Below are 17,034 nucleotides of genomic sequence, written 5' to 3' on the forward strand. Positions count from 1 at the left end.
ATTTACGATTTTTAAAAAAACATTTAAAATATTGGAATTTTCGCGGCCGACTGAGCTAAATAAATTCGTATAAAAAAATAGATACACTAGTGACTAGATAATTTATTACGTTGCTAATATATGAAGTGATTAAAGGCGCAAATTATCCCTTTTTGAAATTTTCGATATTGTCGATGATAGAGGCGAAAGTATTGTAATTTTTACTGATTTTCGTTTTTATTTTTTTATATTATATGCAGGCGTTAGTAGAAGCTCTGTTTAGTACCAAAAGAAACCTTGAACTGAGTTCTACATGTGACAAAAATACCACATTCTAGCCACGAAGTTATTACGAGATATAGATTTTCAAAGAATGTCAGGGTTGTCCCTAGTAAACAAAATTATATATATCATCTATCTATTACCAAGTTTTTGTTTATGTTTTAGTCGTTAGTTATAGTCGATATTTCAATATATTATTATATGTAGGTACATAATCTTTATATGTAATAAATTAACTGAACAAAAAAAATATCTTAGATTTATAAGACAATTCAATAATATCAAATTAATACAAATTAATCTCCTTTTTTTGTGAATATTTCGAGCATTGATCATAGTAATCTCATTAAAAGTCAAACCGAATTCCTTGAAAATCTATTTCTCGTAATAAATTCGTGGTTAGAATGTTGTATTTTTTTCACATGTAGACCTCAGTTCAAGGCTTCTTTTGGTACAAGTACAAGTACAAGTTACAACCATTGAAAAGAAGAAAACGAAGGGAAAAGAATGGGCAAAATTATATTTAAAAGACAGGGATTCATTCAGACATATGCAGTCATATCATAAATCTTTGTAGAGTTCTAAAATTTATATTATTAATCTTTTTTCAGTATTAGCCACGTCATCCGACGCCATCGCCATTGATAACGATCGACCGACGTCCGTTTTGTTTGGCGGTAGAACTATGACTAAAGCTGTAATAAGTTTATATAGTCTATGACTAATGCGCTGTCCGGTGCGATCGCCCGTCCACACGCGCGAATTTGGTACGGTCCGCACCAAGTTCGGATGATTCGCACCATATTCGATCATGTGTACAGTGGTCCGCCGGACATAATTATTATTATTGACGGTACCCCCCCCACAAAAAACCTATAATACGTGCGGCAGTTCTCTAAAGAAACCCCAAAATATTTCCTGCCTTTTGTAATATGAACACCTTTAGTAAACAACTCTGGATTTTTTCAATATTTACGGGTTTAATGTTTTTTCACTAGTCATCCTCCTACAAGTCATTTTGAAGAAAATGCCGCTAAACCCGAGCAATCCGAAGAGTCTGATGCCGAATCTGATCTGGAACTTGATATGGAAGGTAATATTTTATAAATATTTTTTTAACGTTTCTGAGCAAACTAAATTATTTAACTACCTATAATATTATTAACTAACTTCTTTTTATGTACATATGAATAAAGCTACTTTAGGTGTTGTTGCGTATCTGATCACTAGCATTTGTCACTTTTTAATTGACAAACAAACTTTTTATTAATCTATAATAATTTTTATTATTAAAATTAGTGAAATTAAAAAGATATTTCCTGTTCACAATACTTCTTTACTATTGTAATTGCAAACATAATAAGCTAATTATACAATGATATAATTTGTATTTGGAAAATATATAATATACATAATTGCATATATGCAACATTATTACGAAATTGATGAATTGAATATAGTATATTATAACTTATTTGTAATTTTTTTGTTAGGAGTAATAACAAGTGCCGATTCAGAAGCTACTCAGGAAATGGGAGATCCATCAAAAGAAGTAACTGACGAAGAGAGAGATCAGTCTGATGAGAAGCGCTCAGGGGCAATGGAGGCTTTCTCAAATCAGGAATATGAAGAAGCCATCGCTTTATACACAGAGGCTATTAAACTAAACCCACAAAGTGCTTTGCTCTTTGCAAAAAGGGCTCAAGTGAGTTCATTGTATGCTATAATTGAATACCACAGTTCTTATTCTACTTGGAATGTAAAAGGCATTCATTCATTTAATTGAAAATGGGTCAAAGGTTAATGTCAGGTTTTTTTGTTGAGCAAAATAAAAGCTGGCCACAACTAAGTGCAAATTTATTCTTGCACTTATAATATAAGAGGTTTCATGTTTATTTTAACTAGAAAGTTAGAAACCGTATATGTATGTAAATATGTAATAAAAAATGCAAATTAAAATGCTCATTAAAAATATTGAAAATAAATGATTTCAGGCATTTCTGAAACAGAACAAACTGCACGCATGCATCAAGGATTGCTCCCATGCATTGGAGTTAAACTGTGACAGTGCAGCTGCTTACAAATTCCGTGGCCGTGCCTATAGGTAACAATTTATACAATATTTAATACATTTTTTCAAAAAAATATACTATGTAGGCAAATTTATGACTTTATGTGGAGTTTGGGAAATAACAATTTTTAATGACTAATATTCAATTCAGTAAGAGCAAGTTTACTTTAGTACTTGTACTATTTTTTATTTGAAGAGATTTAAAATTATGGCCAAAAAAAAAACTAAATTTTGTCCATCTTTACAATATTCTATAATATAAAAATGAATCCCAAAATGTGTTGGTAAGCGCATAACTTGAGAATGTCTGAACCGATTTCGTTAATTCTTTTTTTATTATATTCTTTGAAGTGCGAGGATGGTTCTTATGTAGAGAAAACGTAAATATGTACCACGGGCGAAGCCGGGGCGGACTGCTAGTTAATTATAAATTTAATTTCAGGCTCCTTGGCTCGTTTGAGAATGCTTCGCATGATCTTTGTGAATCTCTTAAGATTGACTATGATGACCAAGTCAATGAATGGTTGAATGAAATCAAGCCAAATGCTGATAAAATCCGTCAACACAAACTCAGTAGGCAGCGCAGGAAGGAAGACAAGGAGGTATGATTAACAGATTTTATTTCAGCAAAGTTTTATAATTTTTTTGCTTTAAAAAAAAAGTGAGTTTGGCAAGCCTCTTCGTTAAAAGCCACATTTTTAAAGCTCTTGATAGTGTTACAATCAATATCAATTAATACAGATATTCTTTTGGAACTTGCAATACATTGCATGACAGTAATGGAAAGAAACTAGTGGTCTAGGATCCGAATATAGGTCGACCTTCACCGGCGTGATAATAAAATGGGCCCAATTATGTAGTAAATTTAGTCTATTAAAAATGGGTTTGCTGGAAAAATCCTGGACAAGACATTTTAATTAATTTTTAAAAAATATTTTTTTTAATTAATTGCAGTAACTACTTATCAAGATAATAAAAAAAAAAATTATAATAGGCTTGAAGTATGAAACCTACAGAATGTGCAGTCATAGGGTTTTTTAATATTTACCTGGACAAACTGCTAGGTTGGCAGGTATAAACAGGCATGTCCGTACCAGTTACTTTCACTTGATGGGATGATAGAAAAAAAATATCAGCATGAGCGCTGTTTTATAACAAAATTGTTTATTGTCTCAACACTGCATAATTAAAAAAATAAAAAGATTTTTTTAATAATTAACTAAAAATATCCTGTCCAGGATTTTTTCAGTAAACCCATCTTTAATAGATTTTTTAATAGACTACATTTATTATAAAATTGGTCTCATTCTATTATCACTCCGGTGAAGGTCGACCTATGTTCGGATCTTCTACTAAATGTAACACGTGGCATTTCATAATTAGAAATAGAAATTGAAAAATCTTTATTGAAAAATTTTCAAAATAATACAGTAATTATTGCCAAAGTTTAATATAAATTTAACCAAGTTTTACTACACCCATTTCAGCACCGTGAGAAGCTGCGTCGCGCCCGCAAAGCGCAAGAGGCGCACGCCCAAACCGCTAAGGAGCAAGCGGAAGCCGCGGCAGGCATGCCAACCCCGCCCGGGGGCATGCCCTTCGACTTAACTAAACTGCTCCTCGACCCTGAGATGATGGCATTATTTAAGGTAAACAAAAAAAATGTATGCGTCTACTAGAGTACACACGTAAGAAGTGAAACTTCTTTATAACCTTAAAAATGTCACGAGTATGGCGTAACGCAAAAATTTCACGCGTACGAAGTAACGTAAAAATGTCACGCGTACGGCGTAACGCAAAAATGTTATACTAAATTTTTGTCCAACCCCGATAAAGAAGTTTCACTTCAAAAACAAATGTGTTCAGTTATTTAACAGATTTTGCAGCGATTGTTTGTTTTTGCGTATAGCACTAATAAGTCATAAGGTTATGTTATGCATGTATGAGTGCTGTCCTATAAGTATCTGTTTGCCCTCTAATTACCAATCTTTGAGACACATTTAGAAATTCTTTATTATGATAACCTTATATTTACAAATTTTTCTTTGATGTTGTAGAAAAGGAATAAATAAAGTAATGTGATAATATAAAAATGTCTGCTTTCTCATGCTTGTATAATATGTTGCAGGATATGATTTAAATCCTCTTTTTTGTTCATACTCTTTTAATAAACATACATTTTTATGAATATTGACAGGATCCAGAAGTAACTGGTGCGATCTATGACGTTTCTTCAAACCCAGCTAATTTCGTGAAATACCAAAACAATCCCAAGGTAGCAGCTGCGTTTGAAATGTTCCAAAAGAAATTTGGCGGTCAAGGCATCCCTCCGAGTAAGTTCAAACAATAATCTACATATTATGATCCTATCGCATAAAGGAAATTTTGCTCGTTTATTTTTAACTCAATCATAAAATAGCATACAACATACCATTAAGATAACACTAGTTAGTTGTAACCCTCAACTGCGCCAAATAAATAAAAACAAGAAAAATGTACCCTTTTTCACTGTTGAATGAATTTTTTTGAACTTATTTTGTCCAAAAAGGAAATAAATCTTAATATGTATGAATAAATTAAGTGCAATAGCAAGGGATCCTGCATTTAGTATATCATAAAATTATTGGTACTATATAGAAAACCGTTTATCTATCTAAGAAGTAGAGTACAGGTGAAATAGTAATAAAATACGCCTGCCCCAAAAACACACTAAAAGAAACTTACTTATTTTCATTGAGATAATATTACTACGTATGGAGGAGACACCAATAACAAAATCTGTGCGCCATTTTCCCGTTTCCGTATTATTTGTGCAATATCGTAACACACACGAAGGCATATTTGATGCGTTTCACTTTAAAACAAATAAAAAATGAGCGTGCAGTTAAGCCATATGGCTTATGTTGAGCGGAACATAAGTGATGTAGGCGGTGTCGTCTCCATATTATGTATATCTCAATGCTTATTTTGTTATTTTTCAGATTTCATGGGCGGAGCTCCACCGGCTGGAGCCACATCGAAGCCGTGTGACGATGACGTAGGACTCGACTAAACACGGAATTAAACAGATATATCTTTCAATTCTTTCGAGAACTATCTCAAACATTCGATTGTTTTAGGTTATACTAGTCGTTTATTCTTGTCCAAAAAATGCATTCTAAATAAAAAAATATCTTAATGTCTGTACTTGTTAATGTACTAACTACTAAGTATATTATGTCGCATTTTATATTAGGTCTAGTGTATTAAATTAAAAATGAAATATTTGCATTCTTCTAGAACTTACGAAAAACTCGATTATATGATATACCCTATAACTTAATCAGCAGAACAACATCGCAAAATATAACATAATCATTGAATTATAATATTCTCTTAGTTAAAGGCCTAAAATCGCTTGTGCATACACACTTTTTCACATACATACTTACATGCTATTGGCGGTTCGCTATCCACTATTTTATAAGGTTTCGTGAAATATGAAGTTAACATTCAACCATATCAATCGAAATAGTATATTTGTGTATATGTACAAGTGATTGAATTTTATGTTTTAATATGATATGATATAATGCATTTACATATAAATATAAGTCATAATATTAAATATCCTATCATTGTATTAAAAAAAAATACGAAGTGCTTTAATTGGCAGGTGCTCTGTAAAGTCATCATTATTTTGTTTATTCAAATTGTGCTTGTTTATTTGCTACATTGATTATTCAAATCTGCAAATTATACATTACAAAATATTTTATTCATTAGGTGTCTGTTATAAAGTCTGATTATATGTACCTTTAAATTTTTGGTTTATCAATAAATATTTTTCAATGAAATTGGAATTTTTCTAACCCAAAGGACCCATTCAATAACGTAATTTCACACACATGATTTCTGCATTATACAGGGTGTCCCAAAAAGTAGTGATGAACGGAAGCTGGGAGGTAGAGGACCTAGAGGGCTATCCGAATCACCCCCATGTATGTTATGCGATTTTTCGTATTTTCGGAGTTATGACTCTTTTTTCAATTTTTCACCTATCGCCGAGTACGACGATATTTTCACTCATGGTGACATCAATTATTGCGGAAGATGCTTGATTTTTTTTTGTGTGCTACGCTGAAAGATAGGCCAATTCAGTATGGTAATATTTACTATCGTTAGATCTTTGAATGGAATAAAAAAAAGGATGAAATGCCAAGAAAGGTAAAATTTCCCGGTATGTTCACCACTTCAAGGGCCCGTAAAAAAATAAAATCACATAAAAAATGTTTTCCGTTTGGCTTTTAAAAACTTGCTCTATCTATCAGGTAGCTACCCTGAAAATTTCATTTTATTATTCAGAAGGCTTCAATCGAAAAATTGAAATCTAAATGTGGTAAGTGCAAAAATTTTATTAACATGATGATCATTAAAACCAATAAATAGGTGTTTAATTACCAGAATTTTTTAAAATGACCCCGCTGTTGCTCAGTGCAAGTGCGACATCAGCGTAAAAAGTTGTCTTTTAAATGTCTGAATGCCCTTTTATCATTTTTAATGGTTTCTTCTGCTACTATGAATTTCCGGGTTATTTCGTCCAAATTGTAGCAGTCTCTCGTCTTTGTAGTATCCCCACGGAAAAAAATCAATATGGTTTATGTCCGGAGACCGTTCAGGCCAGGCTAAAGGGTAAAGATACCCTGAAAGATGGATTGGTCGTTGCAGCCTGCGCATGCGCCGGTGACGCTTGCCTTAAAACCTGGCCTCCACGGTCCCTCGACCTAAACCCAATTGATTTGTTTCAATGGGGATACTAAATAGACCTCGGCTACTTGAGAGAATGCCACAATTTGGACGAAATAGCCCGGAAATTCATAGTAGCAGAAGAAACCATTTAAAATTATAAAAGGGCATAAAGACATTTAATAGACAACTTTTTACGGTGATGTCGCACTTGCATTGAGCAACAGCGGGGTTATTTTAAAAAAAAATCTGGTAACTAAACACCTATTTATTGGTTTTAATGATCATCATGTTAATAAAATTTTTGCACTTACCACATTTAGATTTCAATTTTTCGATTGAAGCCTTCTGAATAATAAAATGAAATTTTCAGGGTAGCTACCTGATAGATAGAGCAAGTTTTTAAAAGCCAAACGGAAAACTTTTCTTATGTGATTTTATTTTTTTATGGGCCCTTGAAGTTGTGAACATACTGGAAAATTTTATCTTTCTTGGCATTTAATTCTTTTTTTTATTCCATTCGAAGATCTAACGATAGTAAGTGTTACCATACTGAATTGGCCTATCTTTCAGCTTAGCACACAAAAAAAATCAAGCATCTAGCGCAATAGTTGACGTCACCATGTGTGAAAATATCATCGTACTCGGCGATAGGTGAAAAATTGAAAAAAGAGTCTTAACTCCGAAACTACGAAAAATCGCATAACACACATGGGGGTGATTCGGATAGCCCTCTAGGTCCTCTACCTCCTGGCTTCAGTTCATCCATACTTCTTGGGACACCCTGTATAAAATGTGATTGAACTGATTTTAAAAGTAGCAGACGATTATTAACCTGCGTTATATATAGATATTAGATAGCGCGTACACTTTTTTGTACGCGTTCTCTGAAGTACATGTGCATAAATTTACAACGCTTTCACTCTTGGGGACTCGTAGCATGTTCCGTATTGGAGCTATATAAGCATTTATACCGTATCACAACGACATTTCTCAGGAATACGCTAACTGTACGCAGTTTTATAAAGTCCGGTATAGACTACGCCCTCCGAGAGGAACATTGGCGCAAAACTTTTTTTATTATTCATATATTCATACATTTATAAGAAACGAAAGGACTGTTGACAAAATCTTGAAAAATCTATACTAATATTATTAAGCTGAAGGGTTTGTTTGAACGCGCTAATCTCAGGAACTACTTGTCCGATTTGAAAAATTCTTTCAGTGTTTGATAGCCCATTCATCGAGGAAGGCTATAAGCTATATATCATCACGCTTAGACCAACAGGAGCGAAACCGCGGCGCGCAGCTAGTGTTAAATATATGGCAAAATGTTCTTCAGATCAAGACAAGTGTGAGCAAGATTTACGGCAAGAAATAATAAAAAGACTATAATTTTCTTATTATTTATTACTCATTTTACTATAATATACTTAACTAAAAACTAATTCTTATTTTACACATCATTTACTCTACCCCAGCCTAAGCGTATTTTCTTTTCGTGCAGTTTCAACCATGACGGCATTGAATGTGGTAATGGTTGAGCATTGGGGAACTTCAGTGGTGGAGGTGGGCTCTTGAAGGGGTCTTCATTCTTTAGCTTGCGTAATAAATATTCCTTGCTGACTTGTTTAGGATCTCTATATTTGTCCATATATAAGTTGAATGGCTTCCTAAGAGGGAACCATTCTTGTGGTCGAATGTAGGGTTGTGGGAAATCATATTCATAAACTGCAAGAAATTGGGCACTTATAAGTGACAAAAGTTAAGTGTAAAAGAAAGCATTTATTAACATTATACATTAAAATATTTATTGATGATGTTAATGATTAAAAATTCTCAAATTGGAAAGTGAAAAATGAAATAAATGATGATAAAACTTATTTCACAAAAAACTGTAATGTTTTACTCACTTGGCTCCTTCTTGTTCAATGTATTATGGAAGAAATCTCTTACAGTTAAATCCCAGTCACACTGATAGAATGCCAGTCCTGCAGGTGTTATGTTGTCTTGATATTGTTTATACCAATCTCTTGTGACAAATGTCCTATTCTCTAATGCGGACTTCGAAGTGACTAGAATGAAATTGCCAAAAATTTAAGAAACATTAAACAATATTAAATTATTAAGATAATAATTATAATTTAATTTAGATAAATATTATGAAAACTGCAAACATACAAATCACATTCCACTTATTTTATAAATATATACTGAAAGGGGTTTGGGTACTTTTGTATGGGCTAGTGGCGTGGTGATGACATTTCGTGGCCAGTTATGAAACTTGAATATTTTAAAAGAGCAATTTATTGTGTATAAAAGCATTCATATACATTGTTTTGATTAGAATTCTTAAATAAATAAAGGAGAAAACTAAAAAACTCAAAAATTTTATAATAAATCATCTAGGTAAATGAATAATACAAAGCCAAATAGTTATATCTGTTTCTAATATGTTTCGAGATTTATGTCCATAATAACTTTTGCTCACAATACTTTTAAAATATCCAAGTTACATCACTGGCCGCGAAAGTTCATCACGGCGCCAATTTTACCCAAACCCCTTTGTAATCTTTAGAGAATAAAATATGAGTGACTCTACATCAAACTTAAATCCACTTCTTACTACTCACATTAATATTAATCTTTTGAAAAAAGAAAATAACAATTTTTAACGCCCGTAGCACACCTCCGCTGCAGAACTGTAACAGCGGAACTGCAGTAGTTTCGCTCTGTCTTGTCCCGTGTACGAGAAGCGAAACAGTAGCGAAACTGCCTGTTCTAACACATACATCTAACTATTTTTTATCTCTTTCTTCGCGCGCTTTCGCCGATCTCTTCTAACGCCAGCCACACTACCGCGCTCACGCCGCTATTTGTTTGCGGTGCCGCATTGTTTTCGCGCGTGTTTGTCAAAACCGACAAAAATAAAACGCGGAACTACATTGTTTTTGTAAAAGAGTATGTAAATCATCAAAACTCTGTGGGGTCATTCTAAAAATACATATGTATATGTATAGAAACGATCTTCATGGGACTCGAGTTCTTTACATAGTAGGTTTTCTCCTAATTTCTTTCTTTTTTTATTAATCTCATGCACCCAAATTCTACGAGTTTTATGTCTTTTCAAAGCTAAAGTCCACAATAATATTTCTTCTTCCTCTGACTCCGATAACGACGACATTTCGCTTTGATCGTTGCTTCCGGACTGACTCGCATGAGGTTTCGCCGATGCCGGTTCCGCTACTCAAACTACACTTGATCACAGCGGAATTCATCTAGCGGTTCCGCGGTCATGGTTTCGCAGCGGAGGTGTGCTACGGGCGTTAGCCTTTGTAGTGCAACTAAGTCATTGATAATTGCAGTTGCAATGCAATGCAGTTTTATAATGGCTGTACTTAAATATACATCATATTGTGGTAATAACTAATAAGCTAATAATGCGAGTAAAACTTGTTTATTTCTACACTCACCTTCGGAGAGTTCATAAGATACTTTTCCATCCTGTTTATATAGAACAAATACATATCTATGGTAGCCAGTACCCTTCAATGGAAAAGGTTGTAAATAATCCACAATAGTGTCACCCTTGCCTATATCTTTGCCAGGTATATTTGCCACTAGCCAGTGTACATATTCCTTATCACTTTCTGTTAAGTGACCATCCAAACTTGTTAAGACAAGAGTCCACAAAGAATCCCCATCTGCCTCATAAGAGACAATTGGTGGTTCTAAAGCCTCAGCTGGTTTTATCACATTACCAGCGTAAACTGGCAAACAGGATCCATCTTTTAAATCATAAAACACTTCCAAATTTAAAAATGGGATGAAATAGCCTTCTCCATATAAGTGGTCAAAAATTGCATAGTGGTCAGCAATTTGCTTTTTATGTTGAGGACCCAAAGTTTCTAACCAAACTTTTCTCGCTTCTTGCAAATCAATGTCTAGCTTCTGATTTCTAGCTAATCTCTCTAAATGCTTATCACTTTTTAATTTCTTTAAATGTTCAAGTTGTTCATGGCGAAAATCTGTTTTTCTGGATATAAATTAGAGAAATTATAATATATTAAATAGATATCTGTTTACATAACTAAATTGTATTTACTTTTACTGTTTATTTTCATATTCACTTTAATATTTCGATATTAAATTTAAATATGTTTGATGGCACAGAAAACTATTTTGAAAGTAACTGTGTTTAGTTTTAATAAATTAATTACTTAATAAATATTTTTTATATTTTATTACCTCTCTGGTCGGAATCCAATGTCTATTTTCGTTGTATATAATTCGTCTTTGTAATTTAATTCATCCAATCGTTCTTTTATTGTTCTGCTATAAATAGGCGGTTTTCCTCTGAGCCTGTGGCCTAACCTTACTTGTTGGAACTGTAAAACATTTTGACGACAAGCGCCATAAACTGAATGCAACATTTTAAATAATATACTTTCAATCAATTAATTCTAGCTAATTTTTTTTTCACGTTACAGAATATAATAACAATTTATTATGATAACACTTCAACATAAATTTTATAATGAAAAGCTGGTGTCTCAAGTCTGAAGTCTCAAGTCTCAACTCTCAATTCTCAACTCTTGTCTCTTAAAACTTTTTTATCAATCTGTCAGTGTCAAGCTGTGATGTCAACTGTCAACTGTCAAAAACCATATAACTCATATTTTTTTTGAAGATTTAATGGCCTGGTTACGAGACCTTTAGGCACACTTTAAGCCAAAAATACAACTCAAATTATTTCGTATTCAACCTTGCATTCATACATACATACTGTACTTTTTGTAAATTAGGACTCGCGAGTATGATAATATTATTATTTATTAATATTATCATACAATCTAAGCTAAATTTAACCTTTACACAGCATAATACCCACTAAAAAAGCTTTTCATATTATAATTTAAGTACGTAACTATCAAAGAATTTTACATTTTGAGACTCAAGCACGATCTTCTTAGAACTTACGTATTTTCCGGGTTGCATGGTGGAAATCACTGCTAGCGGTAAGGCCGCCTTCTATATCGGTGTACAATAAAGAATTTTCCATTCGTTAATTCATTGGCGATCTAATTAATTTCGAGTTAATTATGTATGTGAAATTGTGAGCATCTGTTTTCAGTATCACAATCGAGCAATCAGCGACTCGTAAACAACTAGTTTTTAATGATATAAACACGCTAATTTACCACATAGGCAAAGCGGCGTTTTAAAGCTATAATAGTAAAAAAATGTTTAATCCTTGCATCACAAGAATTTTCTTAACAAAATAAAACTTTAAGTACCTAAGTTTAAATATATTTCATCATCACTGCACCGCTATGTTATTTCATCTACTTACTTACGTATTTCATCAAGAAAATTAAAAACAAAAAAGCAAAGGCGCATGATACTTAAAATAAAATAATACGTATAAAAAATGAAATAAAATTTGAGCTGGAATAAGTCATAAGAAAAGTTTATAATTATTATGGGACGCGGACTTAGGACGCGGACGATGCGTCGGAAGGCGTCACTCGATCTCTTTTATATAATACATAAGTATAACGTAGGAAATATTATTTAATATATTATCATACTTCATAATAGGTAATCATTGTTTATATTAGGTATACGTCATTATAATATATTAATTATAGTAAAGTAATTTATTCATTCATTTCGTATTTTGTACTTTATTTTGATTCTGGGCGTTATTCTATTCTTTGTTGTTAGCATTTCTTTACTAGTCGTAATCGAATTTCGAACGACATGAGTTTGAAAATCGTATCGTGATCGTAGTCGTGACGACTGACGAGTCGTATATTGTAAATTGTAAACTAATAATATCATCCGTCGCTGGTCGCACCGCACAATCGATTTATTTTATTCACATTTTCATTTGGATTTTCGACTTTCGTCATTCGTGTGTTGTGAATTATGAAGTAATACAGAAAATATAGTGCCGAACTAAGTAAATTCAGGCGAAAGTCGTATTTTGTGTGTGTTTTACAATGAACCACATGGTTTTGGTGTAAATAAAGGATTGTTACTTGAATTTAAATAACATGATCTGTTGACAATAATTATTGAGTGTGCATATATTTTGTACAAAATTTTTAGAAGCCATTTACACATGGCGAAAAGTCACGTAGACTGTGTTTTGTTTCGTGTAATGTTCGGAAGTGGAATTATTTGATAATACATGGATAATTTCGTTGAATGAGGATCCTGTAGTGTTAAATAAAATGGATAGCAAAAACATTCAAAAAAATGCCATGCATAAAAGTGCAGAGTTCACTTTCACTCCACCGCCTGAAGCTCCTGTTTTTGAACCTACGTTAGAAGAATTCACAGACCCTCTTGGATATATAGCGAAAATACGACCAGTAGCTGAAAAAACAGGAATATGTAAAATAAAACCGCCAGCAATATGGCAGCCACCTTTTTCTTTGGATGTGGATAAATTAAAATTTATTCCACGAATACAAAAAGTTAATGAATTGGAAGCGATAACTCGGCTAAAACTGTTATTTCTAGAAAAAATTCTTAAATTTTGGGAACTTCAAGGATCGCCATTAAAAATACCAATGATCGAGAATAAAACATTAGATTTATATTGTTTAAAATTTTGGGTTGATGAAGAGGGTGGTTTTGAGAGTTGTAATACTCCAAAAAAATGGCGAAAGATTGCAAACGCCATGGGTTATAGTCAGAATGCCAACACAATGAATTTTCTTAGAAGTAACTATGAAAAGATTTTATTACCATATGAAATTTTTGAAAAAAGCAAAGCTGATATTTTAAAGACTGTGAAAAAATCTGAACCCAAAACAGAAATCAAAGATGAAAATGATTTAGGTCAGCAAAGTATAAAAGAAATATCAATTGAATCCATTACAAAAAAGGAGTTATTGGTTGATGAAAAACCTCATTCTAGTATTAAGAAGGCAAAGACAGGTACTGATATAAAAGTTGAAACAGATGTTAGTAAAGATAATGAAGCTATAAAACGTAGCAGAGAATTAAGACGATTAGCATGCTATGGACCTGGCCCTAAAATGCCTGGATTGAATGATGAGGAATTTGATATCACAAAATCCAGAAAGAGACCTAGATATGATTTGGATCCACTCGCTGTATATATATGTGCGATTTGCCAGAAGGACCACAGAGATGACTTGTTATTAATATGTAATGGGTGCTCAGATACATATCACACATTTTGTTTAAAACCACCGCTGACAGTGGTTCCTGATGGAGATTGGCGTTGTCCATGTTGCATTGCAGAAGAAGTACACAAACCTGCTGAAGCTTTCGGTTTTGTACAAGCTGAAACTGAATATACACTCCAACAGTTCGGGGAAATGGCTGATAAATTTAAATCTGATTATTTTGGAATGTCTGGGCACCTGGTACCTACAAATGTAGCAGAAAAAGAATTCTGGAGGATAATATCATCAGTGGAAGAAGATGTCACAGTAGAATATGGAGCTGATTTACATTCCATGGATCATGGTTCTGGTTTCCCCACAAAATCTTCAATCAATTTATATCCTGGTGATCAAGAATATGTTGATTCTGGGTGGAATTTAAATAACCTTCCAGTACTGGATGGCTCTGTATTGAGATTTATCAATGCAGATATATCTGGAATGACTGTACCCTGGATGTATGTTGGTATGTGCTTTTCTGCATTTTGCTGGCATAATGAGGATCACTGGAGTTATTCCATCAATTATTTACATTGGGGTGAAGCTAAAACATGGTATGGAGTACCAGGGAGTGGGGCAGAATTACTAGAGAATGCTATGAAAGCTGCAGCACCTGATTTGTTCAAATCTCAGCCAGACTTGCTCCATCAATTAGTAACAATAATGAATCCAAATATCTTAATGGCAGCAGGAGTACCTATTTATAGAACTGATCAAAATGCTGGAGAATTTGTAGTCACATTTCCCAGAGCATATCATGCAGGGTTTAACCAAGGTTATAACTTTGCTGAAGCAGTTAATTTCGCTCCCCCAGATTGGCTTAAAATTGGTAGAGAGTGTATAAGTCATTACAAAAATCTTAAACGGTTTTGTGTGTTTTCGCATGATGAATTGATATGTAAAATGGCTTTAGAAGGGGACCGTTTAGACTTAGAGACTGCATTAGAAACACAAAAGGAGTTGGTCCATGCAACAGAAGAAGAAGGTCGTTTAAGGGCACTTATTGCTAAAAATGGGTTAAAAAATGTTCAAAGAACAGCTTTTGAACTGCTTGGTGACGATGAAAGACTTTGCGAAGTATGTAAAACCACATGTTTTTTGTCATCCGTTTCATGTTCAGATTGCAAACATATGGCATGTTTACAACATGCTGATCAATTTTGTAAATGTCCCTTGGTGAAAAAAACTCTATTTTACCGATATGACATGGATGAGTTGCACATTATGTTGCAGACTATTGATTTTAGGGTTAATAGTTTTGATAAGTGGATGACTGAAACAAAGAATGTTCTCTTGCCAACAGCACCAGATATTGGGAGGCTGCAAAAACTGAAAACGTTAGTAGATGAAGCAGAGGAATTAAAAATACCAAAGTGTACATTGTTGTCTCAATTAAAAGATGAATATACAAAGGCATCAAAAAATATTGAGCCCATTGTAATTGAATTAGATGATGATTGAGTAGGTATTATATTAAGTAGTCACCTAGTACAAATGATAGAAAGTTTACCTTGGGTAAAATGGTATTAGATTTCATTGTGATTGTGTTTTGTGAGCACTTAGTATGTATTTAGGGTTTAGGTATTTAGCATTCATCACAAGAGGCAGCTTCAAATTTGTTCTAATTTCATAATAATCCAATAGAAATGTTCATTTACGAAGAATATTATTGTTAATAGCTATTTGATCCATCATTTAATATTTTAATGAAAAACTGTAATTTTATTAATCTTTATCAAAACAAAGATTATTAAATGAAACATAATTATAAGATGTAATTTTAATTAGCTTAAATCCCACCGTTGGTTAAAGAATTATTTACTAATTTGTCCTATAATAATTAATGTTTATTGCCCTTGTAAAATGTTTTTTGATCTCATAAAGTATTACAAAATTTCATCATATTTTATATTATTCCCAAAATTTGTTCATAATTGAAATACTCTGATATAGAATTAAGAATATGATTTTCACGTAAAAATAACTATATGCTTTTCATTCCTATCCATTTGTTATAAATTATTATTAGCTATAATGTCTCATAAATAAAAGGCTATGTTGTATATTGTGTATATGCATGAAACTTTGAATACAATTTCTAAGCAAATATATAGTTATATTTATTATGATGACTTAATGCACACAATAGTGATGAGATGTAATAATGGCATATGGTAGGATTTTATGCCATATTTTATTGATTGACTGATTTGTTGTAAATATCATTATTAAGGATAATTTTAATTTTGACAGGATTTTTATAGTTATACTTACCAGTGAACTTAAAATCAATTTTGACTGTGTGTTCATTAACAATTTAAAAGTAACTCTACCACTTAAATGTCATTTTGCGTCTATGTAGTTTTAAAATTATTCTTTAAGGTTGGTGTAATACTAGATTCTTAACTAGATCATAAATTGAGAGGAGTTGTCGTACAATCTACCTAAAAATAAATGTTCTTTATTATTTTCACAGCTTATCAGAGAAGCAAAATTAAATAACTTGACTATGACTATGTATATTGCATAATAATAAAAATATAGTGCAAAGGGCGAAAGATCATTGTGCTTAAATTTTTTTATTGATATTTTGCTATTATTGATATTTATTGTTTATTTTTCATTCAGTAACAATACAGGAGGAGTATGTAGTGTAAAAATGTAAATGTCTAATTACAGTATTATTAAGTTAAAACCCCAATGCATCATACTTTTTTTGTTATAAATACTCTGAAATATTTAGGCCAAGGGTCTTTCTCTCAAAAATTTAAT

At 32.5% G+C, this 17,034-nt stretch overlaps 3 protein-coding genes across 3 annotated transcripts; 2 read left to right on the forward strand and 1 right to left on the reverse strand.

Moving 5' to 3' along the window:
* The first annotated feature begins 1,199 nt into the window (after positions 1 to 1,199).
* Positions 1,200 to 6,168, forward strand: LOC149908951 (hsc70-interacting protein-like). Its single transcript, XM_090120531.1, has 7 exons — positions 1,200 to 1,354; positions 1,755 to 1,966; positions 2,256 to 2,365; positions 2,775 to 2,934; positions 3,820 to 3,981; positions 4,530 to 4,665; positions 5,314 to 6,168. Exons 1-7 carry the CDS (start codon positions 1,348 to 1,350, stop codon positions 5,382 to 5,384), a joined length of 858 nt encoding a protein of 285 aa, XP_089976657.1. The 5' UTR covers positions 1,200 to 1,347; the 3' UTR covers positions 5,385 to 6,168.
* Positions 6,169 to 8,447: 2,279 nt separating this feature from the next.
* mRpL38 (mitochondrial ribosomal protein L38) lies at positions 8,448 to 11,629 on the reverse strand. Its single transcript, XM_090120534.1, has 4 exons — positions 11,306 to 11,629; positions 10,531 to 11,093; positions 8,971 to 9,132; positions 8,448 to 8,788 (listed from the first exon to the last, which is right to left on the reverse strand). The coding sequence occupies exons 1-4, from the start codon at positions 11,488 to 11,490 to the stop codon at positions 8,514 to 8,516; spliced, it is 1,185 nt and encodes a 394-aa protein (XP_089976660.1). The 5' UTR covers positions 11,491 to 11,629; the 3' UTR covers positions 8,448 to 8,513.
* A 1,170-nt stretch (positions 11,630 to 12,799) lies between these two features.
* LOC149908953 (lysine-specific demethylase 5-like) lies at positions 12,800 to 16,715 on the forward strand. The gene has a single exon (XM_090120533.1). The coding sequence runs from the start codon at positions 13,297 to 13,299 to the stop codon at positions 15,721 to 15,723; it is 2,427 nt and encodes an 808-aa protein (XP_089976659.1). The 5' UTR covers positions 12,800 to 13,296; the 3' UTR covers positions 15,724 to 16,715.
* Positions 16,716 to 17,034: the final 319 nt, after the last annotated feature.

This window comes from Colias eurytheme, chromosome 4 (genome assembly GCF_061535395.1).
Source record: "Colias eurytheme isolate Ceu_HAF_F1 chromosome 4, ilColEury1 Martin Lab GWU primary, whole genome shotgun sequence".
Lineage (NCBI taxonomy): Eukaryota > Metazoa > Arthropoda > Insecta > Lepidoptera > Pieridae > Colias > Colias eurytheme.

What these genes read in the sequence shown, in the direction of transcription:
- LOC149908951 (XM_090120531.1), top strand. An exon ending in GCAGGAAGGAAGACAAGGAG is followed by an intron (nt 2,935 to 3,819) that starts GTATGATTAACA and finishes CACCCATTTCAG; the next exon opens with CACCGTGAGAAGCTGCGTCG. An exon ending in AGATGATGGCATTATTTAAG is followed by an intron (nt 3,982 to 4,529) that starts GTAAACAAAAAA and finishes GAATATTGACAG; the next exon opens with GATCCAGAAGTAACTGGTGC.
- mRpL38 (XM_090120534.1), bottom strand. Translation starts at nt 11,490, where the DNA reads ATGTTGCATTCAGTTTATGGCGCTTGTCGTCAAAATGTTTTACAGTTC. An exon ending in ATTGGATTCCGACCAGAGAG is followed by an intron (nt 11,094 to 11,305) that starts GTAATAAAATAT and finishes ATTTATATCCAG; the next exon opens with AAAAACAGATTTTCGCCATG. An exon ending in ATCTTATGAACTCTCCGAAG is followed by an intron (nt 9,133 to 10,530) that starts GTGAGTGTAGAA and finishes ATTTCATTCTAG; the next exon opens with TCACTTCGAAGTCCGCATTA.
- LOC149908953 (XM_090120533.1), top strand. Translation starts at nt 13,297, where the DNA reads ATGGATAGCAAAAACATTCAAAAAAATGCCATGCATAAAAGTGCAGAG.